The 17,524-nt window shown below is 40.6% G+C and overlaps 1 protein-coding gene across 1 annotated transcript; it reads right to left on the bottom strand.

Annotated features, from left to right (window-relative positions):
• Positions 1–255: 255 nt before the first annotated feature.
• LOC112075536 (protein mono-ADP-ribosyltransferase PARP14-like) lies at positions 256–16,806 on the bottom strand. Its single transcript, XM_024142524.1, is given in 15 exon segments — positions 256–1,262; positions 1,578–1,752; positions 2,114–2,253; positions 2,569–3,174; positions 3,425–3,676; positions 3,908–4,075; positions 4,443–4,505; positions 5,742–5,888; positions 6,933–7,008; positions 7,173–7,394; positions 7,629–7,859; positions 11,149–12,866; positions 12,953–13,177; positions 13,300–13,575; positions 16,777–16,806. Coding segments are annotated over 14 exon segments (4,449 nt in total). The 5' UTR covers positions 13,442–13,575; positions 16,777–16,806; the 3' UTR covers positions 256–978.
• Positions 16,807–17,524: the final 718 nt, after the last annotated feature.

The raw sequence follows: 17,524 nt of genomic DNA, 5'->3' as shown, positions 1-17,524 counted from the left end.
ATATTGAAGCAACATCTCAAGACCTCAGTCAGGAAGTTTAAGCTTCCACATGAACAATCCTATGTGACAATCCTATCCTATGTGGCTCAGCTAGTAAGAGCATTGCACTAGCAACACCAGAGTTGTGTGTTCAATACCCACTGGGGTCACATACAAGAGTGTTGTCACTTTGGTTAAAGTGCCTGCTGCGTAAATTACATATAGTACAGTAATGTAGTGGCCAATGCAATTTTATGAAAGACCACACCAACTTCATTTTGGATACCTGTTGACTTTATAGAGGATGCATTTGTTAAATACAGTACATCTCTGATCTTGTCAATATCAGATTTTGTCAAACTTACTGTGAAGTAAAATCATTATAGTCATCATCATAATAGTGAAATGCTTACTTACGGTCCATTACAATATATATCATGCTTTATATGTTTCTACTTTACAAACATACTTTTTTATTGTGTTGTTCTCAAAGTCTGTAGTAGACAAACCAGTTTAAAATCTATAGGTTTACCAAACGGTTAAGTGATTATCAAGTGAGAACAGTCAGATTAAGTAATAGTAAACTGTGTTTTAATCAATTAGAAGACAATCATATCAAGTAATTTGAGCGAAGAGTAATTACCTTATGAACATGTATTATAGATGAAACTGATTAAGTTTGGCAAAAAAGTTACTATGATTTTGTGTGTTGTACTTAGTCAATTGAAAATGTGCTTAGAGTCTTAAAACAGCTTTTTTTTAATTATCCGTTTAGATTTTTGTACTAAGCGTTCTGAAAATGCACCTACTGTACATGAACCAAAACTGTAAGTAAACGAGGTGGATCCTGATTTATTGAGAAAAAAAGTAATCTTGATTTGCTATATAAAAATCTGTAAAAGAGATAACTATAACCACAGGGAAAGCCTAAACATTTTTAAAGAATCAGATGAAAAGTTATACTTATGATAGTAAGGTAGTAAATGCTCCTTTTAATGTCTAGTTGAAAGTGATCAAGTACGCAGGATAAGCCTGAATGTCGTTGAATACAATAAACATGGATGGCGCTGTTGGGTCGTCTGTCACGCTGTCATAGAGTTGAGTAGTTGATTTGCTTTTAGCTGGAGGCGCAATCATATCTTGTTGTCCTTCAGTGAAATCTCCGGTCAGAACATGACACAGGTACATGTGCTTCTGCCCTTGGGAATCTGGGACTGAGTATGTGTCATCCTCAGAGTAGCTGGCCTCAACTGCAAAGTAGGTACCGTTTCCATACGCTGCCGCTGCAAAAAGTGATGACATTATTATCTCATAAATTATCTATAGACTTATGCTGAGTGGTAGGAGGGGTCAGAGAACTTAGCTAGCTGGCTAACTAGCGTTCGTTATTTTAGCCTAACTTTCTGAATGACTTTCGTTGGTGAGCGATCAGTCTGTTACAGATGTAGTTGCTACGTTAGTGGCAAAACCAAAATGAGTACACTTTCCTAATACTCATACCTGTTAAACTATTTGCTCTGATTTTGTACCACTCATATAAAAACTGACGTTGTTGGCCCTACTTTATAACTCTGGTGTTTGCATTTTGTACATCTTACCATTTTTCCCAGCGTAGCTCCGATTGAACCCATTTGCGTTAATTTTATCTATGATTAGGGGGCAAGTTCCATGGAACAGCCTCTTCTCATTGTTCTGGTGACCGTTCTTGGTATCCATTTCTTGTTTCTTGATCTGGAGATTCCTCCACAGGCTTGGGTTCTGGATCCTCTCAATCTGAAGGAAGGGGGAAAAAACCACACATTCATATGCAAAAAAACATTGTAAAAGACTGTCAATACAGCTAGACGTCCTACTCTAATACGACCTGTTTTCAAAACCCAGATTAAGCCTAGATCTGGATTAAAAAGCACAACTCATTCCATTAAGAACATGGCCAAATGATTACACTATAACAACTGTAACCATTCCATTTGGCAGGCCCAGCAAGAATGTGTATGTAACCAGGGGTGGAATTGAAGGGGATTGTGTGATTCTTGGTGATATAACAGTGGAGAGATCTCAGAGTTGTGTCTTTTTTAATTGCACCTCTTCATTTAATTTGTATTGAAATACATTTAGCAGCAGAGATAGATACCTTTAGAACAGTGTTTTGGCAAGTGGCCTGAAACAGGCATAGGACCTCATCATGCTCAGAGGTTCCTGGCTGGATGGGGAAGGACTGGCATAAACGGTTGTCTGGCATGGCATCCCAACACTGAGGAAGACTGTCATGAGCTGGAGAATACAGTTGGATAATGAAGGTCAGACAAACACACAGGATTTTGTTGTAAATTATTGTTAGTACTATAATGGGAATACAACAGTGGGAATGCCATCCTCATGTGTATGCATGGCTTACTCCCAACCAAGAGGACCATAGCTAATGAGCAAGCAATATCAAAATAAAAGTTATTGGAATACGCATGCATCAATATCAATCTTAGCCAATCATAAACTCCCAAGAGAACACTTCAGAGAATGTGAATCTGGTGTATTGATTTCTTGAAAATTGTTGATCAAGTTTACATGGAAGGTCAAAACGATAGGTACCTGCTTTGTCAATGCGTCTGATATCGAGGCTGTTGCCATGGCTATCTGTCGCAGGCCCATTTGGCAGGGTGACCTTGTACATCCGACCTTGGATAGTGACCTCCACATGCTGCTTCTTGGTCTCTTTTGCCTGCTCCAGATGGAAGTTGTGGATGAGGTCGAAGCTTTGGTAGTGCCCCCCCTGCTGCTGGTACTGCCATTCCACCATGGTGCTGGCTAGCTCAGCACTCCTGTTGAGTTCCTCTTCACCACGGACCCTTTGGAGCATCTTCTGGATTTCATTAGTAACTTTGAGCACATCTTTGGTGATACCCTCTATAGTCAGCTTGGCTTGAGATGACTCCTGTTCCACTCTCACTCCCATGGTGTTGATCATGTTACTAATGCGCTGGCGGTCAGAAGTGGTTAAGTTCATGATGGCATCGTCAGTGATGATGGAGCTGTCTTGGTCCTTCAAGATCAGGTCCTTGACCCACTGCTTGGCTTCATCTACTTTAGCCTGAGAATCCCCACAGATGTGGAAGCATGCCGGATCCACTTCTTTATCCATGAAGACAAAACTCTCATGCTTTTGTGGCTTACCACCTTTACTCCTATAGAAAATTGCTGTAAGAATATGAACAGATTGTAAATGCAAGTCCCAGTTAATGCAGCTGTTTATCTAAAACTGTTTCTGTAAAAAAAAAATGTAAACAGAAAACAAACAAACTGACATTGAAAGTGTTTAAGTAATCATGCAATATATAGAAATAAATGTTTCTTGTAACACAGAATGAAGAAACTTAGCGAACCTAAAATGTTTATTAGATACATTATGCATACGGTATATACTTAAGTTAATAAAGGCATTCCATACATTTAATTTTGGTGCCAACGTTTTCAAAGACTTTAAACAGGCTGCCTTGATCTTGAAGGTCAGTGTCCTCCTCTTCCTGAGCATCTGTGCCTCCCTTCTTCAGCATACTGTTGTAAAATTCAGTCAGCATGGCAGTCTGAAAGATGACAATCCGGACCAGCCTCAAGGTGTTCACTGACTTCTTGGCCACCACTTCCACTAGTGCATCGAACATGGCGTCCGCCACCTGGCTCACCTGTACATTGCCTTGGCCTTAAGGTATATATGAATTGGAATTAACATGGAAATTGTAACTGTTTGAATTAGAATTGGGATTCAATATAACACTACTTTGTAAAGGTTCATACATGCTTATAAGAAGTAAAAAAGCATTAGGCTTTAAGGTAAGTGTTATTCTGTTTAACAAATGCTATATCAATGTTATTTGATATTTCTCCTATACTCTTTATACAGTCAGTCGTGTTCTCTATTTGTGTGACTCACCTGTGCCGAGAGCAGGAAATGRGATGGATGTGAAGTCTTTCCTTGCGCACATTTTAAGTGCATCCTTGACACACTCCTGGATGTTCTGAGGGTCACTGATGCCAACCAGGTGAAGGATCTTCTTACTCTGCAGGTTGCCTGGCTCAGTCAAAATCATCGGCTGGTCAACTGGAAATATAGTTTGTGGGTCATTTATTTAATATAAAACATACTTCATACTGCACGCAGAGACATAAAGATTTTGACTCTCGGTAAGTAGAAAAATGGCCTAATTGCCAGAATCTTGACTTTAATAGCATATTTAGATTCCATACAAATGTGTATGGAATTCAAGACAAATAAGGGTATGTTTTGAATTTTATAAGGGGACAACCATTTCCCGGACCAGCATATAAGTGGCAGTGCAAACTAATTTCTCAAATCAGAAGTATACCGTAACCCAATTTTGCCACATGGTTGCATTCATGCAGAGTTTTGGGGTAGAAGTGTCTCAAAATAAATAAAAACAAAATGACAAAACTAGAACTGGTTTTACTGAGTTGTTGACATTCTGCCTCCACAGTTGGAACAGCCGCTTCCAGAATGGCTTTCGACACCCCTGGAGAAGAATAAGAGAAGAATGTTTTTCAAAGTACACACCTCTACATCTATTGGTCTTGACTGCATGAATGACGTATCTTTCCTAGCTAAGGGATGCTACACTACATTTCACTATAATGACCAAATACACTGAGAATGCAGTGCCAATTATTTGGAGAATCACAGTATTATTAAGATAGTGTCAGTCAAGCTTGTCTTTTGGAGTCACAAATCTTAGTGTCTTCACCTCTTGACCAGGCAGGTTGTTATTGGAAAATATATTTTGGTCCCACTTTTTTGGATGATCCCTATAGATGGTCAAACTATCAATAAACAATCAACTGCAACTCTGCAAATATGCAACAACTTAGGGTTAAGGTTAGTGAGAGTCAGTTAAACAGGTTGTTGAGAGTCAGTTGAGCAGTTTGCTGATAGTAATTTGTAACGCTTGTTTCTCCTCCTCGTCTGAGGAGGAGCATGGATCGGACCAAAACACAGCTTTTGTGGAATACATGAATTTATTGAAACAAGACGAACACGAAGCACACTTGATAAATTACAAAAACAAAACAAAACGACGTAGACCAAACTGAACATGTGAACTTACATATAACGAAGAACGCACGAACAGGAACAGACTAAACAAACGAAACGATCCCGTGTGTAACAACACAGACACGGAAGACAATCACCCACAAACAAACGGTGTGAACAGCCTACCTTTATATGGTTCTCAATCAGAGGAAAGTCAAACACCTGTCCCTGATTGAGAACCATATAAGGCTAATTACCAATGAACCTAAACATAGAAACACATAACATAGACTGCCCACCCAGCTCACGTCCTGACCAACTAAACAAAGCTAAACAAAGGAAAATAAGGTCAGGAACGTGACAAATTTGAACATAAACCATCTCTAGGGTAATGTTCAAATAAAGTGGGAGACGTAATTCTCAATTACTAACACAGCTAATTAAGATAAACTACATTGTTGCACATTACAGCCTACTGGGCACAGAAGTCAATTCAACTTCTATTCCATGTTGGTTCAATGTAATTTAATAAAAAATATGTAGAAACAACGTTGATTCAACCAGTGTGAGCCCAGTGGACACAAATAATGACTTGCTGAATCCAATGCATATTGAATCGCCAAAAAAACCTACTGATAAAACCAATAAAACTGCTGTTGTTGTTGAACGTTTAACCTAAAACATGGAACCTCAGGTGAGACAGAGGTAAGGTTGGATGTACCTGTCTTAAGGTTGAAGGTCCCATTGGTGGAGTTGACGATGACGTCAGTAGTCTCTTTTGTTATGTCTCCCTGTACGACCTGTTATAACCACCCTCCCATCGTTGTCTCATGCATCCCTGAGCTTGAAGTGACCTTAGAGAAAATCCCTAACAGTAGGATATAAATGGTGTAAAAGCCGATAAATAATAGCAGATAAATCATCTTTGACTTCAGAAAAGAAGAAGCTCCTCCTGCTAAAACTCAAGGAGGAGACAGTTGCCATTGTGTCAGACAGTGTAATACCTTGGTGATTATTACTGCTAAAAACTCAAGGAGGAGAAAGTTGCATTTGTGTCAGACAGTGTAATACCTTGGTGGATTACTGCTAAAACTCAAGGAGGAGAAAGTTTGGCATTGTGTCAGACAGTGTAATACCTTGTGTGATTATTACTGCTAAAACTCAAGGAGGGAGACAGTTGGCATTGTGTCAGACAGTGTAATACCTTGGTGATTATACTGCTAAAACTCAAGGAGGAGAGAAAGTTGGCATTGTGTCAGACAGTGTAATACCTTGGTGATTTATACTGCTAAAACTCAAGGAGGAGAAAGTTGGCATTGTGTCAGACAGTGTAATACCTTGGTGATTATACTGCTAAAACTCAAGGAGGAGACAAGTTGGCATTGTGTCAGACAGTGTAATACCTTGGTGATTATACTGCTAAAACTCAAGGAGGAGACAGTTGGCATTGTGTCAGACAGTGTAATACCTTGGGATTATACTGCTAAAACTCAAGGAGGGAGACAGTTGGCATTGTGTCGACAGTGTAATACCTTGGTGATTATACTGCTAAAACTCAAGGAGGAGACAGTTGGCATTGTGTCAGACAGTGTAATACCTTGGTGATTATATTGATACTCAACTGAATTATTGGAACGTAAAAATGAAAAAGCTTTCAGCTCTGTAGACACTTCTGCAACTCTGAGAAAAGATGCGTGCACACAAACTAAACTCATTGATCGGGATAACCCATTTAAAATGACCAGCTGCTCGGTCATCTCTAAAACTGAGGGTTGACATGAGATTTGATCACTCCGTACCATCACGCTCAATTTAGTAAATCTCCAGATTTTCGTGCTAACAGCTGCAAAACAACTTAGGATCAGGTTCGAACGCGTGTTTGTTATGAGGATTATATGAGCTGCACCCTTACGTTGTTGAGTGGATGCTGAGCCCTTTGAAATTGCAGACTGGGTCATGAACCTCTTGTTAAATTCGTCAGTGAAAGCCTGACAGGGAAATAGAGAACATATTAAAATACTAATTCAATACAATACCATTTGACCAATTCAACTGCATTCACATATTACTTATTTTATCACCACCTCCTGGTTATCAAACGCACTCCAAACATTATTGTGTATATTTAAAGGCACTCAGTTTGGCCTTATACCTTGAAAGTCGGCACATCACTTGGGTGGAGGATGAACACCACCTCCTTCAAATGCTTGGGGTTCATCTTACTGCTGAATTTGAGGACTTTATTCAGCATCAGAGAGGCCACCAGGTCTCTGGGGAAGCCCAGGTTTCCTGTGCCGATGGCAGGGAAGGTCACTGACACAAGTTGCTGCTGCTCTGCCAGAACCAGGCACTTCTTCACAATCTCACTCAATGTCTGCAAGATGTCATATAGGCATGTTTTTCATATAGGAATTGCTGCAAACTTGTTTAAATCTTTGTAGTTTTGTTGTGCATGTTGGTATAGTATTGTGTGTTTACATTGTATTGGCATGGTATGTGAATTACAAAGAAACATTTTAATTCTCAGTTGAGAAACAACATCTAAGAGAATGGTTTTTCAGTAATTTTTTTTGTGAAGGTAGACAGTCAAAGGTAAACAGCATTATACCTTCTGTGTTGCTCCTTGTCCATTACTCCATCTAGGAGCAATGGTATGAAAGACCAGCTTGCTTTTGAGGTTGCAGCCTTTGGTGATGATGACTTCCCCAACCTTGCCAGCAGTGGCATGTTGGTTTATCAGTTCCTGAAGTTGGGGGCCAGCAGCATTAAGGAGTGCAGTTGAGACTGCTCCACTATCCAGTATCAGGTCATCACCGACTGTATTCACAACAACTTCAGTCTGTAACAGATACAGTGCATTCGGAAAGTATTATAGCCTAAAGTTTTGCCCTCATCAATCTACACACAATACCTCATAATGACAAAGTGAAAACAAGTTTTGTTTTTATAAAATTAAAAAACAGAAATACCTTATTAACTAAAGTATTCAGACCCTTGCTATGAGACTCGAAATTGAGTTTAGGTGCATCTTGTTTCCATTGATCATCCTTGAGATGTTTCTACAACTTGATTGGACATGATTTGGAACGGAACGTGTCTATATAAGGTCCCACAGTTGACAGAGCAAAAACCAAGCCATGAAGTCGAAGGAATTGTCTGTAGAGCTCCGAGACAGGATTGTGTTGTGGCACAGATCTGGGGAAGGGTACCAACACATTTCTGCAGCATTGAAGGTCCCCAACAACACAGTGGCCTCCATCATTCTTAAATGGATGAATTTTGGAACCACCAAGACTCTTCCTAGAGCTGCCCGCCCGGCCAAACTGAGCAACCGGGGGAGAAGGGCCTTGGTCAGGGAGGTGACCAAGAACCCAATGGTCACTCTGACAGAGCTCCAGAGTTTCTCTGTGGAGATGGGAGAACCTTCCAGAAAAGGACAACCATCTCTGCAGCACTCCACCAGTCAGGCCTTTATGGTAGAGTGGCCAAACTGAAAACCACTCCTCAGTAAAAGGCACATGACAGCCACTTGGCACCTTAAGGACTCTGACCATGAGAAAATAAGATTCTCTGGTCTGACAAAACCAAGATTTAACTCTTTGGCCTGAATGCCAAGCATCATGTCTGGAGGAAACCTGGCACCATCCCTACAGTGAAGCATGGTGGTGGCAACATCATGCTGTGGGATATTTTCAGCAGCAGGGACTGGGAGACTAGTCAGGATTGAGGTAAAGATAGAACGGAGCAAAGTATAGAGAGATCCTTGTTCAGGACCGCAGACTGGGGTGAAGGTTCACCTTCCGACAGGACAACGACCTTAAGCACTCAGCCAAGACAACGCAGGAGTGGCGTCGGGACAAGTCTTTGAATGTCCTTGAGTGGCCCAGCCAGAGCCCGGACTTGAACCGATCTAACATCTCTCGGAGAGACCTGAAAATAGCTGTGGAGCAATGCTCCCCATCCAACCTGACGGAGCTTGAGAGGATCTGCAGAGAAGAATTGGAGAAACTCCCCCAAGCTTGTTAGCGTCATACCCAAGAAGACTCAATGCTGTCAAAGGTGCTTCAATTAAAGTACTGAGTAAAGGGTCTGAATACTTATGTAAATGTAATATACAGTGGGCAAAAAAAGTATTTAGTCAGCCACCAATTGTGCAAGTTCTCCCACTTAAAAAGATGAGAGAGGCCTGTAATTTTCATCATAGGTACACTTCAACTATGACAGACAAAATAGAATTTTTTTTCCAGAAAATCACATTGTAGGATTTTTTATGGATTTATTTGCAAATATGGTGGAAAATAAGTATTTGGTCAATAACAAAAGTGTTATCTCAATACTTTGTTATATACCCTTTGTTGGCATTGACAGAGGTCAAACGTTTTCTGTAAGTCTTCACAAGGTTTCACACACTGTTGCTGGTATTTTGGCCCATTCCTCATGCAGATCTCCTCTAGAGCAGTGATGTTTTGGGGCTGTTGCTGGGCAACACAGACTTTCAACTCCCTCCAAAGATTTTCTATGGGGTTGACATCTGGAGACTGGCTAGGCCACTCCAGACCTTGAAATGCTTCTTACGAAGCCACTCCTTTGTTGCCGGGCGGTGTATTTGGGATCATTGTCATGCTGAAAGACCCAGCCACGTTTCATCTTCAATGCCCTTGCTGATGGAAGGAGGTTTTCACTCAAAATCTCACGATACATGGCCCATTCATTCTTCCTTTACACGGATCAGTCGTCCTGGTCCCTTTGCAGAAAAACAGCCCCAAGCATGATGTTTCCACCCCCATGCTTCACAGTAGGTATGGTGTTCTTTGGATGCAACTCAGCATTCTTTGTCCTCCAAACATGACGAGTTGAGTTTTTACCAAAAAGTTATATTTTGGTTCATCTGACCATATATGACATTCTCCCAATCGTCTTCTGGATCATCCAAATGCTCTCTAGCAAACTTCAGACGGGCCTGGACATGTGCTGGCTTAAGCAGGGGACCAGTCTGGCACTGCAGGATTTGAGTCCCTGGCGGCGTAGTGTGTTACTGATGGTAGGCTTTGTTACTTTGGTCCCAGCTTCTGCAGGTCATTCACTAGGTCCCCCGTGTGTGTTCTGGAGTTTTTGCTCACCGTTCTTGCTGTGATCATCTTTGACCCCACGGGTGAGATCTTGCGTGGAGCCCCAGATCGAGGGAGATTATCAGTGTCTTGTATGTCTTTCATTTCCTTAATAATGCTCCCACAGTTGATTTCTTCAAACCAAGCTGCTTACCTATTGCAGATTTAGTCTTCCCAGCCTGGTGCAGGTCTACAATTTTGTTTCTGGTGTCCTTTGACAGCTCTTGGTCTTGGCCATAGTGGAGTTTGGAGTGTGACTGTTTGAGGTTGTGGACAGGTGTCTTTTATACTGATAACAAGTTCAAACAGGTGCCATTAATACAGGTAACGAGTGGAGGACAGAGAGCCTCTTAAAGAATAAGTTACAGGTCTGTGAGAGCCAGAAATTCTGCTTGTTTGTAGGTGACCAAATACTTATTTCCACCATAATTTGCAAATAAATTCATAACAAAATCCTACAATGTGATTTCTGGATTTGTTTTTCTTAATTTGTCTGTCATAGTTTGAAGAATGTAACCTAGATGAAAATTACAGGCCTCTCTCATCTTTTTAAGTGGGAGAACTTGCACAATTGGTGGCTGACTAAATACTTTTTTGCCCCACTGTATCTATATATATTAAATACATTTGCAAACATTTCTAAAAACCTGTTTTGCTTTGTCATTATGGGGTATTGTGTGTAGATTGATGAGGTAAAAAAATTATTTAATCCATTTTAGAATAAGGATGTAACATAATAAAATGTGGAAAAAGTCAAGGGTTCTGAATACTCTCCGAATGCACTGTAAATCAGAATATTAAGCATTCTAGTTGCGTGGTTGATTAGTTAGTAAATGAATTGCATATATGGATAAAATAAACTATTGATTAAATGAATGGATAACCAGAAATATAATATACACAAGTAACATGTATGATACTCAGGGTAAGCTACACCAGACTATGCAAAATAATTATCTGATTTGATTTTAATAAGACTGAAATTTACAATAGAGCAAAGACATAATGATAACAGTTTACCAAAGCATCTTGGATGTTTCCTTTAATCAGTGTGATGGTCAGCCCCTCTTTGGTCTGCACTCTCTCTGACCCATTTGTTCTCTGCTCCCATCTATATTGCTGGTTCTCGGTGGATATGGCCAGATTTTGTTGCAGATTATTTGTCCCATGGCTCCCAATCTCCTTCGGCAGCGATTCCTCTATAGCCTGGACTGTCTTGTCATTGTTCACCAGATGCATCTCATCAACCAGCTGGATTACACAAGCTGTCTTCATTTTGACGGTGTCAACATACATGGCCTCCTCGTCCTGGAAGAACTTCTTTGCTCCAGGCTTGGGGACTTGCAAAGTATCAAAGTATGTTGATGATACCAGGTTTTTAAATAAGGTCAAGCAGTCAGAGACATGAACCCTGATGCCACTAAGGCAAATGGCCCTATCCTTGAAAGAAACCTTTACTCCACTTTTGACTATATCGGACCAAGCACTCTTTTTTTCCTGGATGAATTTGACAATGGCGTTTGACTTAATCTGAAGAATTTCCTCAATTGGAGCGTTTTGGCATAAGAAGCCTTCAAGTTCCATTTGCACTGAATTGACAGTGTCCGTATTGCCAGCCACTACCACTTTTATGTTAGGATGGTCGCCAGATGTCTTAACCATGAAAGTCCTAGACAAAATGTTGTATGTTTTTTCCAAACGGGAGATAAGGTCCTTCCACCCTGACAATGTCTCCAGGGCATTGGAGTCTTCAACATCTATGTACTTAGAAACGAAACATTTTTCAATTTGGCGTTTTGCTTCACTCAGGGCCTTGTCTGAGACAGCCAGGAGCTCCACTCCATTTCTATCTATTTCTAGTGCTGCATTAATACTCTGCGATGTGAAAAGAGAGTTGCTAAGCTTTTCTTGGTCTTCCTCCTGCAGAAACTCAAGGACATAGTTGCTCACTTCCACCTTCTTCCGTTTCAGTGCCAACCCACCATCCATAATCTTCCTATTAGCCCCCCAAACCTCTTGCATTAAGCCTTTTAAGGTCACCTTCTGGCTCTCACGGTTGTATGCTATCTTCAGTTCTGGGTATTCACCTGCAATTTTGTCTTGCAGACCATCTTGCGAAAGTACATGGTAGACAGATGGAGGCAGGTGGAGCTCCTCTGTTTTGCTAGTCTTCTCCCTCTCAATTATTCTGGCAATCTTGTCCATGATTTCATTTAGTGACTGACTGAGCCTATCCACTTCATCTACCAAGCCCACCACTATGAGTGCACCTCTGGCCTTATCAGGGACTACAACCACCGCCTCACCAGACATTGCCTTGCAGATCTCATTTTCAGACTCCTCCCATGCACAGTCCTGTACATTCAGCTCCAAGGATTTGAATTTAGACAAGGCTTGAGTGAAGGTCGCCTTGACAGTGTCCTTCCACTGCTGGACATGCTTGGCTTTGACATCTTTCTGTTTGAGTAGAGATGGTAGGGGGCTTAACTGGACAGCATGGTGTTGCAGGTCTACTTTGCAGAAGTTTTCCGCCAGAATCTTCTTGATGGTTGCAGTAGCTTCATGCTTGTCACAAAGGTATCTCCAAATGGCCTGGTTGATGTTCTCAGTGAAGGCAGCAGGGAGTTTCAATGTGGGTCTATCTTTGCCATACAGGGCCATTCCCAGAGATTCATAAAATGGGAAAGCTTTGATAGGCTGCTTCTCATCGTGGTACTTTTTTGTGACTCTGTGAACAGCTAATTACACATAAATATTTGTCAATATATCATCCTGCATTATGAAAAACTCTGTCACAACATAGAGTATAAGAATGACCATTTACCGTTTGGATCTTGGAAAGTGATGATAGCGGATTGGTCCTCTTCACACATTTCAATATCGACAACTTCACCTTCTTTTTCATAGTACAGGAGGATATAGTCTGAACTACAATTTGGAGGTATGTTTTCAACTTTCACTTTTGCTGTGATTTCCAGTAGTTTTACTGATAATTCTTTCTGCTTGAATATCTTGTGGCTGGTGCAGTTTGAGATAAAGTACTCAGTATCTGCCAAATAAGAAAAGGGTAGATTATGCGCTTAAGATATTGCTTAGGTTTCAATGACTGAGCAAAGATGTGACAATAACAGGGACACTACACCACCCCCGGCCCCCAGTTGTATTGTTTACCTTTTACATTTTGGAAAGTCACTACAGCCATACTGATGTCAGGCAGCATCTCCAGACTGAATCTCTGTGATGCAGTAGCGGAAACTGAGCTTTGGCCATTCATGATGTTCTTTACCAACATCTCCAAAAGTGCCTGGTTCATACTCTCCTGAATGTTTCCCAACACTGCTGAGGTGGATTCCAGCTCTGTCTTCTCTGTTGCTGCACTTGCACTCTCCCCAGGATAGGTTGTGTTTCCATCCCCACTCTCAGGTAAGTCTTTTGGAACAACAGCAGCTGAGAATGAAATGTAAGCAATGCATATTCCACAGGCTTCAGTCCAACGTGGACAAAGAAAGTGGGCACAGTTAATTAATAAAGAAATGAAGACTTTCCACCCCATGGAAAAAGAAACATGAAAACAGGATGTGGCATTGTTGTACTTGAATATCAATAACAATATTAATGACAGATGGTTGTAGCTACCATAGCTTTATCTGATGTGTCCAAACAAGATGATTATGGGTTTTCTCCCAAATGAGATGCAGTTAACCATAATTAATTCATTGTATTTGCAGATTAAGTACAGCACCTATAAAAAGGTAAACATGTAATCACACAATCTCAATAAAGGTAAAAACAGAAAGTACTATGTAACAATGTGCATATACTATAGGCCATAATTACACTTTACCTAACTATATAACTGCCATTGAATAGGTTACATAGGCCTAGGTATTATGGGAACACTAATTATTAAGTGGGACCAAAATGATATGGATTTCCCAAAGCCTTAATAGTATTAAATTTAAGATATCAAGTAAATGCATTAGTATCTTTTATCAAAACACCTAGCATCCAGGTCGGCCACAACAACTAGCTAAGACAACCCAGAATACCTGCTCTTTCCATGACATAGAATGACCAGGTGAATACAGATGACAGCTATGATCCCTTATTTATGTCACTTGTTAAATTCACATCAATCAGTGTAGATCAGGGGTAAGCAAAACCAGGGTTGCCTACCCCTGGTGTGGATGAAGGGAAAGAGACAGGTAAAAATGTGATTTTAAGTCTTGAGACAATTACGTTATTGTGTATGTGTGCCATTCAGACGGTGAATGGGCAAGACAAAAAGAAAACAGGCGCACAGGTTTGTGTGAATAACTGCACCGCTGCTGGGTTTTTCACGCTCAACAGTTTCCTGTGTTTAATAAGAATGGTCCACCGACCAAAGGACATCCAGCCAATTTGACACAACTGTGTGAATTAGAGTCAACATGGGCCAGCAACCCTGTGGAATGCTTTCGACACCTTGTAGAGTTCATGCCCCGATGAATTGAGGTTGTTCTGAGGGCAAAATACATTTTGAAGCTGAGCCATTTGCTCGTGCTCTTCTGCGCAGTGCAGTCATATCTGACTAAGATTATAACAAGGTGTCAGAAGTGCTTCAACCTCATCCAATATAAGACAGGAGAGATTATTTACATTTAATAATGTTCCTTGAATTTTGCTGGAGTTTAGAGTGACAAAAAGTAGTTAACAGTTAACTGCTTTCTCATGTCTCACGTCTTCAATGACTGGTGAAATACCTTTTGTATGGAAATGTGCCCGAGTGACCCATCTTCATAAAGAAGGAAATTCCTTAGACCTAAATACAGTTGCACAATTGGTGGCTGACTAAATACTTTTTTTGCCCCACTGTATCTAGTAAATAGATACATAAAGTGCCTTCATTTCTAAACGGTAAAAAAGATATGTATGAAAATACTCTCCAATAGAAGGTGACATCTTGTACTTCTGCCTCATATAAAACATTTGATCTCAAATTTTAGCTTCACTGACCAAATAAATATGTAGGGATTTTAGGGGCTGAAATATGATGCCATAATCCAGATATAGCCAAAAAGTAAGTGGATTTGTTCTAGGCATTAGTGAGATTGCTGTATCTGTTTACCTGGTCTGAAGTTACTCAGGACAGATTTGATAGAACCCACTGTCTGGTCCAGCCAGGGAAAATCCAGTCTGTATGTGCTGAGGGACAGATCGAAATATACTGGAGGGGATGGGTCATGATTATTGGTCCCGTGTGGCTCAGTTGGTAGAGCATGGCGCTTGCAACGCCAGGGTTGTGGGTTCATTCCCCACGGGGGGACCAGGAGATGAATATGTATGAACTTTCCAATTTGTAAGTCACTCTGGATAAGAGTGTCTGCTAAATGACTTAATGTAATGTAAATGTAATTACATGACCCACCAAATTAGCCAGGTGTCTGGTGTGTATTATGGCCATCCATTGTATATAATGTGTATGTTTACATGTCTAGACAATAGTGACCCATCCACTAGATGTGGATGGGGGTGGTTATAGCCAATTCCTTCACATGACCCATCAATTTAGACAAGTGTTTCGGGTAAGTGTTGTCATGACATTGCCCTGTTGGTGAGGTTTATAACCCCCATAAATACCTTTCCCCCTTTTCTCTCTCTACTATACAGAATGGACTCTTGGAAAGCCCTTTGTTAACATAGAGAGAGTATAGTAACATCAAAAGGTTGGGGAATGGAACAATATTTCGGTAATCCAACCAGATGAAAGTATACATTGGTACTTAAAGGATATGATGTCAGATCAGTTGTCGTCTGAGACATTATTACTGATGATAGGGCGACAGAAACTGTATCTTGGAAAGTCTACACACTCCATCAGATTCACATGGAATTGTTGTGAAATTTAAATGTTTAAATATGAAACTATTTGTAAAAAGAATACACTCGTCAGTGTATTTTTCTTCTGAGAAATGAAGGCTATTCCATGTGAGAAATTGCCAAGAAACTGATGAGCTTGTACAACGTTGTGTACTACTCCCTTCACAGAACAGCGCAAACTGTCTCTAACCAGAATAGAAAGAGGAGTGGGAGGCCCCGGTTCAATACTGAGGAAGAGAACAAGTACATTAGAGTGTCTAGTTATAGAAACAGATGCCTCACAAGTCCTCAACTGGCAGCTTCATTAAATAGTACCCGCAAACACCAGTCTCAACGTCAACAGTGAAGAGGTAACCCCTGGGATGCTGGCCTTCTAGGCAGTTGCAAAGAAAAAGCCATATCTCAGACTGGCCAATAAAAATAAAAGATTAAGATGGGCAAAAGAACACAGGCACTGGACAGAGGAGGTATGGTACATGGCCAATACACCACGGCTAAGGACTGTTCTTATGCACAACGCAGAGTGCCTGGTTACAGCCATTTGTTGTGATATATTGGCCACATACCACAAACCCTTGAGGTGCCTTATTGCTATTATAAACTGGTTGCCAACATAATTAGAACAGTTAAAAAGTCATTTCTTGTCAAACCCTTGGTATACGGTAAGATATTCTTCGGTTTTCAACCAATCAACATTCAGGGCTCAAACCACCCAGTTTATAATAGAATAATTTATAATAACCCTAAMCCTCTCCCATATTGACCTCAAATTAAATGTTTTGTACTTACATTGTTTGCCTGAGTTGACAGCAGATGGTATTTTCTAAACATACAAATCATGTGTTAAGGTTTATCTTTGATGGCTTGTCCATAAACACACATGGTAATCCAGCCAAGTCTTTCAGGAAAACCAATTTACTGTCAAAATCACACTGCTGTATTATACAATTCAGAACAAAAGACAGCGGCAGTAAATGTGGCCTCTTGCTGTTGTATAGGGTCTGAAATGCATGCTGTGGATAGTGGGCCCCATTCCAGGGTGACGACTTGATGGATGTTGAAGATATCAGCTTACAACGTTCATATGATTATAGCAATCTGATGCCTCACTGCGGCAGATGATGATGTCTGCATATTGTCAGCCTGTAATTGCAAGCTCACCTGGTGCGCTTGGGACCTCATTCTTGATGTAGACGAACAAATCAGTTTCAGCCACACCTTGATCCAACTTATCTTGCTGTTCTATAGCTTTCAAGAACCCTACTGCCTCGCTGTGTGGTGGAAAAGAAAACTTTTGCCTTGTGTAATAAAGCTGGTCAAAGTTTGAAATTAGTCAATAAAATCACAGACTATTGGACTGTTAGTATAATATCCAAATTGTTACTTCAGGGGAGAGGAATTGAAACAATTCCCTCTCAGGTTAAAGACACATTCTGATATTTGAAAACGGGGTCCATGTCACTTGATTTTGGTATAAAGATGAGCAATGGGCCAAATGTAACCCCTCTCAAATTCATAGACAGCATTCTATATGCAA

Source organism: Salvelinus sp. IW2-2015, unplaced genomic scaffold (assembly GCF_002910315.2).
Source record: "Salvelinus sp. IW2-2015 unplaced genomic scaffold, ASM291031v2 Un_scaffold3223, whole genome shotgun sequence".
Taxonomy (NCBI): Eukaryota; Metazoa; Chordata; class Actinopteri; order Salmoniformes; family Salmonidae; genus Salvelinus; species Salvelinus sp. IW2-2015.
The sequence above is the reverse complement of the archived record's forward strand: the minus strand, read 5'-3'. Positions and strand labels throughout refer to the sequence as shown.